Here is a 20972-nt window from a genome sequence, read left to right as displayed (position 1 = left end):
GTATGTCTTTTACTAAATCGAGGAATTGAAGCAGATTGAGAAAACTATTAATCACACAACAGTAACGCACCAGGCCCGCAGGACCGAGCTAATTAAAAGGCAAACCCAATCTGCAGAAGTGGCTTAGCCTTTCCCCAGAATTCTGGATTTGAAAGATTAGTGTTTGCATTTCAAAGTTAGCACCATCACCTGCAGTTTCTCGACTCTTCTTTTGCTTATATCCTGATATATCTCCAGCAATCAAAAGATTTCTCTGATTAGGTGGTTTGCAGCTGAAATTCAAGCATCCCCATTGAAGACTGCAGCGGTCAGAAGGCCCCCTAAATCAGCTCTGTGTCCATAACTCCATAAGACTTTTTGACAGTGGTATTTGCCAGGTACTATATCTTTTGCTTCTGTTTAAAGTATCTATCTGGAAGGATGGGCTCTATATTACACATATACATTTTCTCCCAGCAACTGCATACTTCAGATTGTGCAAACATCACCCAGAGCAATGACTAGAACCTTACTTGAAGTGAGATTCAGAATAAACAATATTTAAATTTCTTTACAGAACTTACATAGAAGTTACTACACTAATATCTTTAAATCACCTAGTGATGGGTGCATTAAACAAGAATAAATACTTGATTTTATATTCCTGTATGTGTTCAAAAGTATCTCTGGTTGAAGTACAACAGCACTATATCAGTCTGGTCATCGGATCCTTGCTCATTCCGGCAGCTGTTATGAATTTTAACAGCCTCATTTGTAGCAACAAGGACTGCAAAAGCAGACCCCAAGTGCTACTGTTGCAACAGTATAAAAACCTCCACTAATGACATACTTCACAGAATCACTAAGGTTGGAAAAGACCTGTAAGATCATCAAGTCCAACCATCAGCTAACACCACCATACCCACTAAACCATGTCCCACAATGCCTCGTCCACACGTTCCTTGAACACCTCCAGGGAGGGTGACTCCACCACCTCCCTGGGCAGCCTGTTCCAGTGTTTCACCAATCTCAGAGTAAAGAAATTTTTCCTAATATCCAGTCTGTATCTCCCCTGGCGCAACTTGAGGCCATTTCCTCTTGTCCTGTCACTTGTCACTTGGGAGAAGACACCAACACCCACCTCTCTGCAACCCCCTTTCAGGTAATTGTAGAGAGCGATGAGGTCTCCCCTCAGCCTCTTCTTCTCCAGACTGAACAACCCCAGCTCCCTCAGCTGCTCCTCACAAGACTTGTGCTCCAGACCCCTCACCAGCTTCGTCACCCTTCTCTGGACACGCTCCAGCACCTCAATGTCCTTCTTGTAGTGGGGGCCCAAAACTGAACACAGGATTCGAGGTGCGGCCTCACCAGTGCCGAGTACAGGGGCACGATCACCTCCCTACTCCTGCTGGCCACTTCATGCAGAAAAGCCTCGTGTCCATTTATTCATGCTGGTGAAATCTTGGGAACAATCTGAAAGCACCTATTTGATGATTTGTAAGGCACCTAAGCACAAAGAAATAACATTTCTTTTTCCCTAGTTTTGTAGTTGCTTCCTCAGTGCCCTGATAAATCTTGTTTATTGATGGGTTTTCAACTTAAATACGTAACATTTTACTTAAAAGCTTTTTGATGTGACTTTTTTTCCTTTCTTATGTGTATAAGACTTGCTACAGTTAGAGCAAAGCTAAAAATCTACAAGTAAACTTGTAAATTTACAAAAATTTACAATTGCTGTCAGCATTGTTTTGGGTTTCTTTTTTTCCAGATCTAGTAACTTTTACAACCCGACATCTATAGAGACACTTGCTGTAAGGTTCTTTCCCACTCCTCTCTTCAAACTTCTTTGTTTTCCCTGCAGTCCTGACTGCACTTGTACTGCACGTTGCAACGCCCCGCTGCTGCATCAGGGAGGTCCTGCTCCAAACCCAGCACCACCACGCCTGCAGCTACCCCAGCACTGGGCAGCCCTGCGCCAGGAGCCACTCGTACACACAAACCCGCAACCGAACCTCAACCAATAACCTCCGTATTTCAGCAGGAGAGGAGAGGGACAGATCACCTCTCTGCAGAGCGCATTACCGGAGGCTCTAATCTGTGCTGGCACTGGCAGGTTCAAACCAAGGGGAAACACCGTGATGAAAGTCCACATTTACCGTGCAGACTGCAGATTCTCTTCCACGTACCCTACCCTGCCCAACAAAAGGCAGCTCATCTCTCAACTCTTCTTATTCTTTCTTCCCTTTTAAATTTACGAAGTCACACATTTAAGCAATTATTATTGCCGCACTTGACGATCAGGATATAAGCAAAAGAAGAGTCAAGAAACTGCAGGTGATGGTGCTAACTTTGAAATGCAAACACTAATCTTCCAAATATTAAATACCCACATTAAAGCTTTCGAGGACTCGGGTGGTCGTACTGAAAAGAAGTTTATGGGCTTAAAGTTAGACATAGAGGTAAGTGTCTGCATGAGTACAGAGCTGTATGAAGTAAGATACATGCAACCTTGCATAGTAAGACAAAAAATATAAAACCTAACTAGTAGCAGTAAGATTTATGTCTCTGAATTTTGCGATTTTTGATCATTCCCATTTCTGAAATCTGTTTCAGTGAATTAATTTAGTAATGTCACAACCAATGGCAGCCCAGATAACACCAAAAGCATTTAACTTCGACCTTTGACTTCTACACTTCCAGGTGGGATTGCAAAACTCTTGTTACAAGGCCAGAAGAATTAGTCCCTTCACCGGTGACAGGACAACATTACGTTCCTTGCACCATCTGTCATGCAGTCAAGGTCACAGCACAGAAGGAACCCGCAAGCTCCTGGAGGAAGCCGAGACTCAGGAAAATCACAGATTTAAATGACGGGACGGCAAACTGGTATTTCAGTGATAACGATTATGCTACAAATATACTAGCAAGAATATCCACATGCACTTCAAAAGCACGCTTCTCCCTTGCAGTAAAAAAAGTAAAAGTATTGTGCTTTCTAGGACAATCTTGCTTCATAACAAATCAACAATATCTAGATTTCAGTTCAGAGCATATCTGTGGTCACGTAGCTACATATTTCTGTATGTATTCTATCATTAGATGAATCCATCAAAATGTTTGTTCCAAATTCACAGCTGACCAGTCAATTTCCTTCTTTTAAGTGCACACTGATCTCAACATTTAGCTCAGCCATTCTGATCAGTAAATCCAAAATTTTATTTCTGCTTTCTCCCCTTCTCCGGTTGGCTATTGCACAATTTTGCATTTTGTTCTGGTATAAACATATGCAGGAAAAAAACCAGACCACAATGTATGAGCTCCTCATCACAGGTAACTGCATGCAACCTCACTGACTGCAGTGGGACGTCACCTCTCTGAGCTGACTACAAAACCACCAATGTTCACAAGCTGCTTGCATCGCACCGTACACTGTGTGAATTCTGAAGCGAAACTGAAATTTAAAGACAGACTAGTGTACACATTAGGCAATTTAAATAGATATGAGAAAACAATTGTTATAAAAATTTGAATCCTTTTCAAAAAGCCTTCATGTGTACAGGAGGATTTTTCACAATCCTGCCTGTAAAATACATGTTAATGTCAGGTCAACAAAAGCAGGCTGTGGGAGGCAGGGGTTTATTTTAGGAACTACTTTTAACAATATTTTCCTATTACTTCAGAGGAACTAAATGTTTATGGAATTGTAACTTCGAGAACAGGACATTTAAAACTTGTAGCTTCCTGATCAGTATTTGCAATCGTCACTGTGCTTAGCAGGTTAAAAGACGATGTTGGATGCAAAGACAAAACCTGAGGGTTAACTGTTCTGTTTCCTTAACCATTTCCCAAGGAGGTGGGGGAAAAAAAAAAAACAAAACACTTTCCTTCTTTTTTTGTTGCTAGTCTCAGAAATTAAAATACACCAGAGGTAATGGAATTAAAATATCAGCATGACACTTTCGAACATAATATCTAAGCCTGCAATACATAGATCTTGCCTGACAGCTCTGTCTTCCTGAGTGTTTTCTATCTTGCTGTCTTTTAATTACTGAAGAAATTAAAGTCTACTGTTAGAAATTTTTCCAACCCCCATAAATTCTTCAGAAGTGTGTGATAATCTTATCACCACTAAAATCTGAAGACTCACTTTCACTCATCTTTCCAAAGCCCACAACCTTCGCTCATTCTACATCCTGTTCTTTCCTTTTCCAGATAATGCCATGCCCTCAGTTTAATTTTAAACAGCAAAGCTGCTGTAGAGCACTTCACTGTTTTATACAAAACCATACGGCTTGACAAAGTACTCTACGAAAATGAACAAACAAGCATTTAAAATACCAGTTTTAGCATAAAATCTCTTACCATCGTTCCTCATTCTTTTGGTGCTTTTTCTTTTATTCTTTTCATCTCTTAGAATTTGACAGTAAGTCTATATACAGAGGACTCCTGCTGGGGTCGGAAATACCACATGCTTTGAATTAACTCGAACCATTTACTATATTAAATTCCTACTAAAATCACTTTTCACTGAGATCAATGAAACACGTTCTAAATGTAAATATAAAAACAAGTGAGTAATATTCTTCAGACATTAAAACTACGTATGATGCCATACATCTATTTTCAAAACTGTTGAGTGTTAAAATGTTACAGGGCTCAATGATTACTAACTTACTGACCTCTCTGTCAAAACAGAACATCTTCCTTTAACCAGACTAGCTGACTGAAAGAATCTGTAGCAAAAATTGCCTATTTTTCCTGTAAATCCTTTTCCAGGACTTGAAAGAATTAGAATGATTTCAGAAGACATATCATCACCCTTCCCTTCGTAAAAGTGGACAGCATTTCAATTCTCTAACACCTCAAGAAATAGTTCTCTACAAAGCCAAAAAGCTGCAAAAGTCTTCTGGCTACTTGTGACTCTTATCCCATGCTTTTATATTTTAGTGAATTTGCTTACGGTCAACTGCACTGTGTGCCATCTGCTAGACAGCTGGAAAAATCTCCATTTTATTAGGCGGTGCTGTGCCCTGCTCCTGGCCAAGTAGCTGTACAGCTTCATCTAGGACTTCTTCATTCAGGACAACTGAAAAGTTTCAGCCCGCCATCTCAGATTTCTTTTCCATCAATTCTATCATTATGAATCCATTTTCACTTCAGAAATGGCACAGTGTCTTTAAGGCCAGATGCTGTTCCCAAGCCCACATGGTATTTTCTGGATCCACAACTTAGAAAAACTCCTCTGCCTTTCATGCCCACCATTTATCTTTCATAACACAAAGCTTTGCTTGTTTTTCTTGCTTAGCTGCCTAGTTAGAAGCTTTCTCATGTACCTTTTTTTTTTTTTGAAGCTTTTATTAGGCTTTGTACAACATGTTCAAGGACACTAGCAGAAAATTAATTGAACTGTACCTTTTAATCAAACTGTCCTGAAGTTTGTGTCAACAAAGCTTTTGATTTTCACTAAGGCCCTATGTAATTGCATGCCTGAGATTTTTTCCCTCTGATTCAGCACTCCCTGTTTGGCTTGGTAGATCAATGATAACAGCATCAGGCTCAAATCCAGTTGTTTCATGGTGTCTCTTGTCTTGAGAAAATCAGTTCTCTCTATTAATGAGTCTGATGTGCAGTCTACACTTGCTGTTAGCACACGGTGGTATTTGACTCCTTGCTAGTCCACAATCACTCCAGCAATTTGCATATCGCATGTATCAGGTAATTCTCACCAGCATTACAACTTCCAAGCTGCTGCGTGATGTCATATATAACCAGCAAGAAGCAGTTCTGCATTCATGGCCAGATTCTATATCATTTGGTATTTGTTAGTATATTATGACACTATTAAAGTAGTTAGACTTCGTTCAAATCTTTCAGATGACATTCTGGTCATCTGGAGCCTGTACTCAAACTTGAAAGTCATGAACAACATGCGCTGTAAAATCCCCCCCATATGAGAAATGTGGCATTTTGCAACAGTGCAATAATTCTGCTGAAATCAACAGGAACTGTTCTTTGACTTTACAGGGTCTGTCCTAGTTAGCGCATAAGACTAATAGTGGTAATAGAGTGACCAACCGTGTAGGTATTGTGAACACCCTTCTGACCACCTATGTGCCTGACTTCAGTGTCAAGCACTTTTTGCCAGTGGATTCTTTTTAGTGAGTCCAGCTACATACAGATGTTGTTTATCTTCTCACTTACTCAGCAGAAAACAATTGCATCCAGATTTTTCCATGTTTGCCTGATAGCTACGCGTGAACCTCGCCTGCCTCAGTGTCATAGCAATGACTACAAGGAACACAAAGTCTGACATACCAGAGATCACAGACTTCTCTGCTTAACACAAAAACGTCAGACCTCACAGAGGGTTTAGAAAGGCTCCTTGGAGATGCTGAGGAAGAGTCAAAGGCCGTGGCTGCTGTGCAAATAACAGTAACGTAAGGAAGGTTAAAATAAAAGTTCTGGAGGCAAAATATTGGTTGCTAGTGAAGAAGCAAAGAACTATGGTAGCATTCCCAGAAATGCTCCCAAAACAAGACAGGTTGACATGCGAAAGTTCAATAAGCAGCTAAGAAAATGTGTTAAAAAAAGGAATTCAAAGAAACAGGGAAATTTGGGGAATAGAGAGGGAGCCTTGAGAAGGTAGCTGAGCTTAATCTAAACCAGAAAAGAATGAGTTTGTTGGCACTTCAAAGGTCATAGGAAAACATTCAAACTGAGGAGGATAGAGAAACATAGCACATGGTTTAAGAGAAGCAGTAATGTCATGGAGACCTGTAATTCTCAACTAAAGGAAAGGACAGAAGTTGATTAGACTCAAGCAAGAAGGAAATGGCAAAGAAAAGCCAGAACAGACAGACTTTCTTTTTAAAAATTTTGCAGAGAAATAAAACACCCACGTGAAAGTATACCCTCTTCTATATAAACACCAGAAGCCCAAGAAACTAGATGGAAGAACTAAAATGCCTGTTGCTAAAACAACATTATTTACACAATAGTCTTACTGAAAACTTGGTGGAAAAAAGACCATCAGCAGAATACTGAAAAAGCAGAAAAGACTGAAAGCCATATACTTCACCAGGGATTGAAGAAAGGCTTGTATTAACAATCTAGGAGAATCAACAAATAGTATAAAGTCCCTATGAACCAAAAAACTAGACTGAACAGCAAAGGCTTATCAAAATAAATGACCTAGAGGACTGGTCATCCAACCAGGATGGAAATTATTTGAGATTCTATGAAATGCAGAGATAAGAGAGGCTGTCAAAGAAGAAAACACAACAAGTCAAGGGATACCTCAGTGAGTCCCAGCTAGACTGGCTAAGGGTCAAAACAGCAGATGGAAGCTGAGACCACTGCCTATGTCTCATGCACAGCTGAAAAACAAAACAAACAAAAAAACACCCATACAAAGAAAGAGAAAACACTCAATTTGATCTCAAGAAGTGGAAAGAACCTGGTTCATAAATTATTACAATTGAGGAGCTGCTTTATAACAACGACAAAGCTTGTTAAGCAAACAAATGAAAAACAAAAACCAAACACTAAAATTGAAAGGGGGAGCTAGAAGCTTTGTAGGTGGCCTGAAGACAGTATAAAACTCACAGGCAGAGGCCAAAAGCTAATCAATTCCCAAAAACGACTTGAGAAAGACCAAAACACAACCAGAATGCATGAACAGCCAAGCAGTGAAGCTTCTAAAAACTATCTTTCAAAAAAAGAAAAAGGGGGGGGGGGGGGGGATAATAAAAAGGATCATAAAATTTTTAAGGATTAATATAAAGACTCAGTAATGCAGGCCAAGAAAAGAGCTTGAGAAATCTTTTTTAAGACTATAAAAATAAGTAGTATATTCTTTTTGAAATTTAATCAGGAGTTGGCAGCCTGCTAAAGGACGTCTAAGCAAACAGATGATGCAGGTATTAAAAAGAACAGTTAGGTAAGAGCAGACTGTAGCAGAAAGGGTTGGGTTTTTTTTTTTTGTATCTGTGTTCAGCATGGGGTAATTCTCATTCCAGAATATTCTATACAGGGGGAACACATCAGAAGATCTGTCTCAAATTGAAGTATCAGTATAAGGCGTTACAGACAAAAGCAAGAACGTGAAATGTAAAAAGAATCACCACAAGCAGAGAGGGTTTACCAGAAAGGGCCAGTGGGACTCAAAGGAGAAAGAGCTAAAACCATAGTAACATGTGAGCTCCACCCAAAAGTGCCTCAGTATCCAAAGACAGGAATGTGATGTGACACCAGTCTCTCCTGGGATCCCTCTCAAAGACTAAGGAAAGTACGAGCAGGTCTGAATCACAGAATCACTAAGGTTGGAAGAGGCCTGTAAGATCATCAAGTCCAACCATCAACCCAACATCACCATGCCCATTAAACCATGTCCCACAATGCCTCGTCCACATGTTCCTTGAACACCTCCAGTGGTGGTGACTCCACCACTTCCCTGGGCAGCTTATTCCAGTGTTTCACCACTAGTCTGGTATCTATCCTGGGAAAATTTGTTAAATACAAAGGTCCCAAAATGCCCATAGAAGTCCTCAGGAATCGTAGGGTATATGTTGTTCAGCATATCCATAAACAATTTGGGAAAAGAGGTGAATAGCGTTCTGACAAAGATGAGGGCCAACTATGAAGAATTACAAAAAGGATCTCATAATAGTCACTACTGAGCAAGAAAATGGCAGATGAATTTCAGTGGAGATGTAAGTGAAGTGGCGCAGCTCAGACAAAACAACCCTAATTCTATACACATGACAACAGGCTCTTGGTTGACTATTAACAATTAGAAATGGAGATATTTGGTGTTTATCATAGGTACCCATGAAAACATCACTCTGGTGCTCACTAGCAGTCAAAAAACAACCCAAAATGCAGAACATAAGAAAACAATAATCAAGAGAGAACATCATGATGCCACCTCAATGCATGATGAACACCGTAAACAATTCTGGTCCTACCACCACCACCACTTCCAAATGAATACAAAAGAACTAGAAAAGTTGGTTTCCAAGGATGGTCAAAGCTGCAACACAGTGGCTAAATACTGATGGAGTAACATTTGTTTTTAAGGTTTCTCTTCTCTGCATGGAGTGAACACAACTGTCCTTTGATACAGTTCTTTTGATTTTTTAAAGGTAGTGTCCATCTCAGACCAACAGGGAACAACCTCCACTTGAGCTGCCTGCATGGAAATATGTAGCCAGGGAACTCCATAAGCCTGTGACCATTCCTACTGTATCGTATGCCATGGGATAGAGGACAGACACCTATCCCTGCCAAAAACATAATCAGCAGAATCAGAGGGTGTGTGCTTGTATATTTTATATGCATAAATATGCCCTGTGCAAACCCCATGCACTCAACCTGAATGGTGAGCAGCTTTTCCTATTTCTTCATACATCCTCATTTGCAATATCAGCAGTTTTCTCTCTCTTGATTTATTTTCCATCGATTTGTATCTTTCATCTTGTTGACCACATGACAAAATCTGTCAGTGCATACAACCATTTATTTAATAAGCTGGGGTTCACAAAGGGCCCACAGTGGTTCAGGGAACATGAACGGGGCTGTCATGCCTTTCGGTCATCCGGCACCATCTCAATCTTCTCTCAGGCTGGCAATTATCAAAAGTAGCTCTACTTTAAGACATTTAACAGCCTGTGGAAAACAAGATGGTCCAACACAGTTACTAGTGGCTACAACACTCAGCTGGTGCACTTACAAAATTGTCCTATCCAATGACACTAGCTGGCAGCCACAGAAGATAAACCATGTCCCAGAGAGCAGCGGCAGTTAATTATATTCTGCTCCCTGAAGCGTCCCCTTCAGTAAAGGGCTAAGCCAATAGGCAGCAAAGCAAGCAGAAGTTTGTACTCTGACGAAACTAATTATTTCAGGCTCCAGAGCTAATTAGCACCTACTCATATAATTTAGTTTATTTTTAATGTAAATGCAGTGATCAACATATCCTTCCTGCATGCTTTATTTTACATGTATTGGTTCTGAATTCCTCTCCAAAAATGTGGCTTAATAACTTAGCTTAGCTTGTTTTTCAGACGTTCTCAAAATCCTTCCTCCTTTTATTATCAAAATAATCTTAAAGAAACTCTCCAATAAATACAACTACTATTTATGCAACATCCCAAAATGTGGATACACGAAGATAAATTGAGTAATACACTTATGAAAAATGTATGCTTTGCAGATAAATATATTCAAAATATGTCATTGCTGAAAGAGCTCCATCAGTTAAACATTATGGATAATACATTACTTCACAGGACTCAAAATCATGTTTTTCAAATTAGCTGCACTGTAATACATATTAAAAGCGAAATTATGGCCTTCCTTGTACCCATATAGACCCATGTAAGTCAGAAATACTGAAGTACTCATTCGATTATTTGAGCTATTTAATACTGACAGTTACATACTTTGGCTGTCACTTTCAAATTGAAGCTAAAAGGTGGCTTTCCCTCACCACTTTACTCCTGACATAATAACTTGAGAACATGGCTATAATCAAGAAAAAATATCAGGATGAAACTTGCTTAAAAGGATCACAAAATTTGAACCAGGGACCACATGAGTTTCAGCACATGAAGAAACAGTGCTCATTTTAAAGGTCTGTTTAATGAAGAAAAAGGTAAGCCTAGGCTTCTTTCTCTACCAGGTCTTTTAAAAATACATTTTGCAAGAATATTCCACATATTTAACACATTGGCATAATAAGGTAACATGAAAAATAGTTTTAATATTGAAAAGTCACTACTGTCATTGTGTAATTACTTTTCAAGTTTTTCCTTAGGTTTTGTAATTACTTACTAAACATAGTTTTTATTATCGCAGAAAAGGTTCTTAAAGTTTACTCCCCTAAGGGCACTTCCCACCCTCTCATACGTCTCTCAGTTCAACTGACTTCAAACCAAAGAGATTTCTTACTTAATTTTTGACTCCAGGATCAGGCCCACATTCTGCAATGGGTATTACTTCTATAACAATAAAATCTGAAATAAAGGTAACCAACATGTTAACCTACATTTGAAACATAACTATGCCAAATAACAGCTCTATAAAGGAGCAAAACTTCAGACATATTCATAGGAAATAGAGCAAAAGAGATTCTGCAAATCCAGGCATTTCTATTCAGTGCTGGCTGAGGGCTTATCTAGCCAGTACTGTTACCCTATTTCAATAAGGCACAGGTAAGAAAATACTAAAAATCAGAGAAACCAAAAACAATTTGGTAAATTGTTTTAGTGTTAAACAGATGTTGCATCACTTGAAGAAGTGTCTAAAATCCCACCATCTACCAGTCAGGCTTGGAAATTGCCTGGGGCAGAAAACAAGCCCAAGTGAAAGACTATGGCCACTTTCTGGCACAAGCTAGCGGGGTGCCAGTGGGGATTACAAAACCAGCTACTCATCTGGACAACCTACCACCTCCTAGGTCTTGACCAGAACAGACTGTGCTCAGACCACTCTGCTGCTAGAAAGGACCACCACAGTGGGCTGCAACAAAGGAAAGGAATCCATCCACCTGCCAGGGTATATAAAGCAAGAGGAGTGACTAATGAGGAGCAGCTGAGGGAACTGGGCTTATTTAGTCTGCAGAAAAGGAGGCTCAGGGGAGACCTTATTGCTCTCTACCACTACCTGAAAGGAGATTGCAGATGGGTGGGTGCTGGTCTCCTTTCCCAAGTGATAGGACAAGAGGAAATGGCCTCAAGTTGCACCAGGGGGTGTTAGATTGGATATTAGGAAAAATCTCTTCACCAAAAGGGTTATCAGGCATTGGAACAGGCTGCCCAGGGAAGTGGTTGAGTCACCATCCCTGGAGGTATTTAAAAGATGTGTAGACGTGGCACTTGGGGACATGGTTTAGTGGTGGACTTGGCAGTGTTAGGTTTACAGTTGGACTCGGTGATCTCAATTGCCTTCTCCAACCTAAATAATTCTATGATTCATGAGAGCAGGAGCACTAGCAAGCAGGTGCTGAGGCAAATTCAAAGAGCATCTGTTTTCCTAACATACATCTCAGGAGAAATAAGGTGTCCGAGTCTTCAGCCTGAATTCAGTCTTGCTGGAAAAGGAGCTGGGAGGATGTAGTCTTCCTAAGATTTTCCTGCAGGGCTGACCAAAGTACTAGCAAATTGGAGACATGGATGGGGAAATTTTACCTGGAATGGAAGGACAGGAATCCAACTTATCCAGTCAGTGGGCAGGTCCACTGGGCATGCCATAGCATTTGGGTTCTTTAAGAGGTCCCACAGCACATAGTTCAGCTGCCTGAGGCGGCAGGTTGAAAACCCAAGTTCTGACTACTTTTGCAAACCCCACTGAGTGGCTCTGAAAAGCCATCAGCCCACATGGGATCTCATGGGACTATCCAATGATCAAACACCAGACTGGTTTCTCCTGAAGCTATAAAGGAAACACATCTGGGCCAGAGCACATCTTACCCCAGCTGCCCTCTGGAGCACACTCTGAGCATGCAACCAGAAGCTATTGCTCCTGCACTCTGAAACACATCTTCCAGGTTAGAGAAACTTCAAAACTAGAACCATGGATGGTGGAAGAAGTGGATGCTCAGACAACAGACCGGAGGGCAAGGCTGAGAGGCCAGTGGTGATGGGTGCAGCTTCCTCTGCTTCTCCCAGACACAAGCCTGGAACAGGTTCTCACCAGGAACAGCAAGGGGCTTCTGTATCACGTAAGCACCACTAAGAACAAGAGTACTGTTTAGGGAGAAGAGATAAAGAAAATGTTTCTATACAGGTTGGAGAAACAGACAACTGGGAGGATAAGTGTAGAGACAGCCTCACACTCCTCTGCACATATGGTGCAATAGTCCCTTGAATTTTCAGCATCATCTGAATAAGGTTCAGTGTTTGGAGGTTGCTTATTCAAGACAGAAAAATAAAAGATCTAGAGAAGAAAATGTGTGGACCTGTTTTTTTTTTCAATAGCACAGGATGAAACACTGTAGGTATTCAGACGCACTTTGTTCCCACGATGCTGGCACACCCAGCCACTCAAGAGATTTGCAGATCACTTCTACCTGTGTTAAATGTCCATGCTGCCATCAGCTTGGAGCGATGCACAGTGCAGTATGGAAGATTCCAGTGACTGCTACCATTATAATGAGAAGTTTTCTTATTCACAGCATAAATGTAGGGACTGTGATCTCTGGTTAATGTCCTTAATCTAGGAGACCTCTTGAAGGCCAACCAAAGAAACCTATTCACCATTTTTATAGGAGTTTTAAGATCCCCACAAATGGGTCAGATATCTTTGTCCGCAACAAGGAACCTGAAACCAATTTAAATAATTTTAAGCAAGATAAGCAGACAGGTATTCACAGGTCCATGGCGGATCCACTATGAAGTTGCCAATACATGATTAGTGAATCCACATACCTGGCTTGATGCTGATAAAGACAGCAAACAATCATAGCCCAATCCATCATCTGTCTTATTGCACCTCAGTAAACAACAGCTCTAGTCACTATGTTATTTGTCATTTTTGTCAGCTGCAGTAATGATTAGGAGTTGTGGATCCACTGTTCTGAGTCAAAATTTGCGACATTAAATAAGCTTTCCGTTGCCGGGGTATCCACAAAACTTTAATTTATTAAGATTACAATTCGAGGCTAAGTATTTTTCCAACATAGCCGTACTTATGGTTTTATCCAGTTCTTATTCAGCATTCAGGTTACTCAATATGAAGGATGAAACAGAGGTATGCAAAGAGAGGTTGCCACCGGCACCTCATTATCTTGATGGCTTTCTGTTTCCAGGCTTGTTAGGGACTGGTAAATGAGACAAGCTCTTAAGCAGCATTAAAAGTAACCGCAGATGTACTGGGAGTGTCATTAGCAAATGAAACAAGAAAAGGCCCAGACTGATGTAGTACGGAGGAATGAAACCAGACACAAAGCTAGGCAATTCCTGCTTCAAACAGGAAGATGCAGCAACCTTTACAGGCCTCACTGATACTGGCTACAGAAGTCATGCTCAAACAACCAAAGATACTACTGGAAGAAACATTTATCAGGGGCGGCAACACTGTATGAAACAGCTAGCAACTATAGCTGCCAAATAGCCAGCAACTATAGCTGGAAGAATATATTGTAATATTATGGTGCCTAGAGACAAGAAAAAATAGAAACATAGGATTTCCTCATGGAACATTTTAATAGGGGACTTGAAAGCAGAACTCTGTGCTCTATTATAGCTGGAATTATGGAAAGAAAAGGCATTATAAATACACCAACGTTTGTTTTGAATTCTTCCTCATCCTGGTAGTAGCAATAATCTGGCAGAATGAGTTTAAGAAGAGGTAGGATACCTCCTGGGCACAACCACCACAGCATCAAGCATGCAAACAACTCTGCCTCTGCTTGTCCTTCAAATAGTGAGGATTTTCCTACTTCATTACCTTTGCTGCGACTTAGCTTTCTTTTTGGGGGAATGGATAGGCTGGAGTTTGAAAACAGTATAGCAAATGCTTTGGCTTACTTTCAGTCTGCAAGGATTCCAAGGAATGCTTTCAGACCTTGGGTATTCTTGGACTTTGGGAAGACAGTTGGTGCTTTTGAACCAAAAAAAAGCTTTAAATTACACAGGGCTGATCTCAAAAGATTTCCAAAAACTGAGAGTACAAGTAAACTTACAATACAGCTGTGAACTTACAATATGGCTGTATTATTCTACGCAATTAGGTTATAACAGAGCATCTCATGAATAGCGATATAACATCACCACAACATCAATGTGGTGGCCTTTTGGTGTGGATGGATGAATTTTTGAGATCCAGAGTACTGATGGGAACATTACTAGAGGCATGCAGCAGACACCCTTATGTGGACACCTAATCACTTGAGACACTGCGATGAGAATGATGGAACATGTCTTCCAAAGCTACTTTTTCCACAAGGACTTGAAAACTTTTCACCCTCCATTTCAGAATGACATTCTGATCATGGAAATCTGGAAGGGTTTAGCTGATGTCCAGTTTTTACCAGAAGCAGCAAGGATTTCTTTTAGACAAAGCAAGACCAATTAGAGGGAGGGAGGATTTGCTGTCATTCTGACCAAGGGCGCAAAGAAATGGCACACCCCAGTTCAAGCCCCAGGAGGCTTACAGAACTCTTCTAATCCTCTTCTCTTTGCACAGAGACAGTTCCCTGCCAGCCAGGTTGGCAGCTAAAAAGTTTTAATGTGCTCCTTCGGAATGAGGCAGCTACCTCTGATTCCATGCAGGATCAGCTGACAGTAAATTCAATCAGCCTGATGCCAGAAAACCAGTGCCTGCAGAATGTACATCTGCCGTGCTGCAGGTACACCTCCCTAGTTAATTGTACTCCCCCTTTAAGAATGACTGCCTACTCCCACTTCTGCTACAGAAGGTATTTGGGCAGGTCAGTGATGCAGGTGTGCAGCCAACCTTTAGTTTCTTGGATTTATGAATCAGTAAAAAGGTTCAGGAATAATAACTGAGCCCACCAGCATGATTATGAACTTTTCAGGAGCTTCAAAGAAGTGGTTGAGGGGGATAAGTAATACCTCTGCTCCACAGACAATCAGGCAGCCAACTCAAAGCAATCTCATGGTGCTTTAGAAGAGGGAAGGCATCAGAATGCCACACTGTAGAAGCACTTTTCACTCAACACGTGCTTCACTTGGCCAATGATACCATCAAGAAGCTTGCAGCTCCACATCAATGTCAACACATTGACAACCACATCTCCAGAGCTTTACAAGGTCACATGTAGCAGCAAGGATTCAGGAGACAGGTAAGGGCTGCAGACTGGTGTTAAAGGTAAACACCACAGAGCAGGCTTGCAGTCTTTCAGCAAGGGGCACAGGTCAGTCTAAAAGAACACAGAAGTTTTATCTGGCAGCAGACTTGTAGACCTTCAGTTTTGGGAAAAGGGACAGAAAGAAGATCTTGACAGACTTAGGTCTTCTCCCACTTACACCACAAGTGCTAAAAGATTCTGATATCCCTGAACGGTAAGTTTTTATTGAAGCCTGTATCCATGGACTGGGCACTCTTTATGACTAGAAAATACATGGATAAATGAAAGTTATGGCCTTCCAATAAATTGTACAATTTGGGCATCATCCCTGTTTTCAGACAGTTTTGTTTAAACACGTAAGAAACAAAACATCACAACTGCAGATATTTCAGATACAGTCACATTGTACATCATGAATTTAAAAATGGCATTTTTTTTCTCCTACAAATTGCAGTTATAATAGATATGCTCTGACCAGAGACAAAACTGTTCTAGATACCACTAAAAATGGTCATAAGTTTTTAGTACTAAAGAGGGAGAGGGAGGCAAATAATGAGTTTGCCCTACATATTATATTGAAAGAACAAGACAATAACCAGACAGAAAATGAAGCTGACCTCTGGCATTTCTAAGCACTGGAAGGCTTTCACGGGTTTGGGAAAATAATTTACTCCCTATCACTTAAAGCCGCCGCTAAACATGGATGACTGATCTCAGTTTGCCAGTTTTCAGTTCACGCCAGGTACAGAAAAATACAGAGGATACTTTGACACAGGAAATTCAAAGGTTGATACTATCACTACATTATTTAAAACTCCAAGCTCTGAATGGTCATCTTTCAAGCAGACTTTGGGAGTCTTATATCTAGTGTTCAAGAAGACAGAGTGCTTAATTCCAAACATCACAATCACAGTATTTTTCTGAAACAAACAAAAGGAAAACCTCCCAAGAAACCTCTCTCAGTAACAACAGCAGTACATTGTCTGAAAGAAAAGTAATCAGATTTCCAGGCACACTTTGTAAGTAACCTTGTTTACTGTAATTTTGCAACAGCTTTTATAAATTTTTCATCTGAAATCAGGAAGGCTACAGCTCGTATTCTGACAGGTTGAAATAGCTGAGTAAGTGGAATACAACCCTGTGTGGTTGGCTCTGTTTGGGAACACTTAAGGATACATTGCCAAAGGAAAAAAAAAAAGACAACTCAGACATCACAGTGATATATTTTAACAACCAAATACAAAATTAAAATAGAAGGAAAGCCTCTCACTTCCATTGGTTTCAGGGTTTTTTTAAGAAAGCCTAGAACATAAAAATGGTTCATGCTTCACGAATATACATTTTCTCTGAACAATGTCTGATCCCCCGTTCCACGTTCTAAGCTGTTCTTCGAAGTACAAGTGAGAAATAAGAATTGAGTGTTATGGTGAGTCATTTTGGAGTTTTGTTTCCACAACGGGCTTAAGTAATTTTCAGTAAAATCTTAACTGCTTTGTACAAAATCTAAAGGAAACAACTGTTAGGAAAGATTTCCTTTAACTTCAAATGCACAGCACAGACCTACACAGAACTACCCCACTTCACTTCCATTGCGCCTCCTTTACAAAATTAAATCTTCTGTCAAAACGATCACATACATACTGGATGTGTAAAATAAAGACAAGGATATTAATATTGGCTCTTGTGGCTCAGACACTCATAACTGCTTGCCGCTTTTATATCATCAGGCACCAAAAAAATGACTAAGACGCCACAGCTATATAAAAAGAGTATTCTTTATTCAGGTGCTGGAGAAACAGATCGAAACCTTCAGGAATATTTTAATCACAAATGCAACCAGAGCTAGACTATAATAAAACGCTTTTAGGTGAAACTCTGGGCAGGGCTCCAAAGGATTTTGCCCAACATCCTGTGGCTGGAAGTCCGTATAGGCAAGCTTTCTCTCCGCCTGAAGTTACTTTCATCCGTTGACTGGAAACTTTTAAGGATAAACCCCACCTCTCTCTCCACTCACCCGTCCAGTTGTTAGCCACAGGAAGATAAAGGCTCAGGAAAAAGGTTTTAAAGCATTTTCTTTCCTCTTCCGGTATGTCTGGAATTCCAAATGCAGACTGAACTATAAAATCCACTCTTTCTGAAGTAGTAATGCCTGGCAAGATTCGGCCAGCTCACAGTTTTGTTTCCCTAAGTTTCAGCAGTCCTCCGATGTGGGCCCAGTGTTATGCCGCCATTGTTATCGTGAATGATTTACCTCAACAAACGGAATTACAAAAATAAGCACGTGCAACTTGTAAACAAGCTGTAGATTGTACCATGACCAAAAGCTACAAAATTTAGTGCTAAACACTGTCAAGCCCAAGTTCTGCCCCCTTGACTGTAGGCAAGTATCATGTACACCTCCACACGGAACTATGCCTCAGCCTTTGTATCCAACGGACTTCCATTTCCATCATTGGTCCCTTCAGCCCTGATGGACAAGCCCCCAAGTTAACACACCAGAATGAGATAAGGTGTCAAACCTGTGTTTTGTACAGAGAGCTCCAAAATTGAAACATTCAGGCATTAAAGAAATGAATTATGAAGCATCACCATTACTGGCCTCACATTAGCTCTTTTACAAGTGTTCTGTATTTAGTAGGAATGGCACTTTAAACAAAACGCTCAAAAAACAATTAATACAAATGCTGAAAGGAAATAAACCACCAACTAACTCCAAGTTTAGTTAATCCTGCAAGCAGTTCCTGCAGTTTTTGAGACAGAAGTTTGGTCATAACAAGCAAGAAAGCAGGATTCTCCGTCTGTTTATGCAAACACTGTTATGTGCAGTGCCTCTAGAAGAGAATCCATTAGATTACACTAACTTACTCATCCTCGCTCTTAGAGATCACTAGCTCTATTCAATAAACATTAAGCTTTCCAGAAGACCATTAGAAGATATAAAAAAAGAAAAAAACAGTCTGAGACCCCCTCAAGTCCCCTTTCTTTACTTCAGAAGTATACAGTAATGCAAACAGACTGCCTCTAATCATTAACAGCAGGAAAACTCTGTAAGGAGCAAGAATTTTAGTGCCCTCTGCAGCTTTTCCTTCGCGTTCAACGCAAGGGCAAAACGCCACAGATTTCTGGGTGAGATAAACTGATACCGACTGTCATCTGCCGCTGTGACATATTTTTCCTCCCTAAGACTGGAAGCCCTGCACTGGACATGCGGAAAAGGTATCCGACCGACCAAACTGCACCTCCCTGAAAAACGAAGGCTGCGCTGCCCCAAAAGCTTTCTTGAGAAAATAGGTCAAACGCTGGAAAATGGTATAATGAGGGGGGAAAACAAGGAGGGAACGGCCCCTGCTTACTTGCCGTAAAAATGTTACTTCAGATACTGGTACGGGCTGTATTTTTGTGCGGCGATTTAAACCCTGCCACTAAAACGGCCAAGGCGGCCAAGCTGCCAGTTGGAGGGGAGCAGAGCCAATGAATTAAGCGAATTAAACTCGATGCGCTTGTTGACTCAGTTTTCGCCCCATCGGCCGCGCTGCCGCTGTTCCAGCGTCGCCTCAAAACAGCAGGCAGCGAAGTTCGGGCGGGGGGTCCCCGGCCCCACAGCCGCTGCCCGCCGCCACCCCGGCGCCTCCCGCCACCAACTTTCCTCCGCGGGAGCAGCAGCACCGGCTCTCGCCCGCCCCGTCCCGTCCCGTCGCGTCCCGCCCCGCCCGGCTCGGCCTGGCGGAGGGCGCCGGGTGCGGGGATGCCAGCCGGGCGGCGGCAGCGGGGACGCCGGCGGCGCGCGTCCCAGGCCGGGAGGGCGTCTCTTACCAGCCCGGAGGCGAAGAAGACGGCGAGCAAGGCCAGGCAGGCGCCCATCACGATGAGGAGCAGGAAGACGATGAGCGGGTGCTGCTGGCTCATGCAGTAGTAGGACTCGTAGAGCCAGTCCCGGGAGCGGGACTGCTCGCCGCTCGCCCCGCAGCCGCCGCCGCCCGCCTGCTCTGCGCGCTCCAGCAGGTAGCGGCGTCTCCTCCTCATCATCATCGCTTCTTGCCACATCGGGCAGAGTCCGCGCAACTCCTTCAGCGGCGCCGCCGCCGCTGCTGCAGGAGGCAGCCGGGGAGTGGAGCGGAGCGCGCTCCCGCGCGGGAGGCGGAGAGGAGGAGCCGCGGCGGCGGCGGCGGCGGCCGCGGCGGCAGCGGCATGGTGCGCTGGGCGGCCGCGGCCGCCGCGTAGCCAGCCCGGGGCTTGGTGCGCCCCCGGAAAGCGCCACCCCGCACGCACATGCCTTGCCCGGCTCCTCCGGAGGTGGGGGCGGGAGGCTCGCTCCTCCTCGCCGGGGAGGGGAGCGGGCGGCCGCCCCGAGCAAGCGCCCAAGGGCGGCGGCGGGAGCGGGAGGCGCCTCCGCGGGCGACCGTGAAAGCAGCCCCTGCCCCGCGCCCCTCCGCCCCGGCGCCGCGAGATGCTCAAGGGGCAAGGCCACCTGCTGCAGCTGCCGCGCCCCTCCGCCCGGCCCCCGCCTGCGTCCGGCCGGGAGACCCCGGCGCCGCCGGAGGGGTCCGGTGCTTCCGCAGGTCCCTCTCCCGACGGCGACAGCGCGGCGGCAGGTGGCCGGGGGGCGCGCCGGGTGCCGCTCCCGCGCCCGCCTCCCGCGGCCCCGGCCCTGCCCGGCCCCCCGAGGGGACGCCGCAGCTGGGCAGCTCCGGGGCGCGCCGCGCCTTCCCGCGGGTGCGTGGCAGCACCTCCCGACGCAGGAGGGAGATACCTTGGAAAGTCTCCTTGAAATTACTCCCACGGGCGGAGGGCTTGGTAGGTCTGTTTCGCTGGGTTCCTTTCCCGGAGGCTGAATCTCCTTTTTAAAAATCATACTTCGATTTTTGTCAAGAACAGGCATTCAGGTTAGGAAGCAGCATAACATACATTTTCCCCAGCTTTCCTTGTTCTGAAGGGCTTAGTTATTCCTAACAAAGCAGGCAGTTGAAACAAACTGGACATGTAACTCGCTAAAGTTACATATCCATCGTGCACAGCACCTACCAGCCAAAGTTTTGCAAGCACAAGGACGCAGTTCTCCTTCCCCAGCCCACCGCCTCCCCACAGGACAAATCCCTCTCTGCTTTCTCTGACCCACTCTCCAGCCTCTGGTGTTGCTTTGCCACATTCTTTATCTCCCAGCGGATGCAGGGCTGACTAAGCT

The 20972-nt window shown here is 43.1% G+C and overlaps 1 protein-coding gene across 1 annotated transcript in view; it reads right to left on the bottom strand.

Moving 5' to 3' along the window:
• Positions 1-19834, bottom strand: part of ADCY2 (adenylate cyclase 2) — a 227558-nt gene extending 207724 nt beyond the window's left edge. The window contains exon 1 of the mRNA XM_059836040.1: positions 19604-19834. Within this exon, the coding sequence (XP_059692023.1) occupies positions 19604-19834 (231 nt within the window). The remainder of the gene's footprint in view (positions 1-19603) is intronic.
• Between the last annotated feature and the right edge of the window lie 1138 nt (positions 19835-20972).

This window comes from Gavia stellata, chromosome 3 (genome assembly GCF_030936135.1).
Source record: "Gavia stellata isolate bGavSte3 chromosome 3, bGavSte3.hap2, whole genome shotgun sequence".
NCBI classification, from domain to species: domain Eukaryota; kingdom Metazoa; phylum Chordata; class Aves; order Gaviiformes; family Gaviidae; genus Gavia; species Gavia stellata.
Note: the sequence above shows the minus strand (reverse complement) of the source record. Positions and strands in the feature narration are given on the sequence as shown.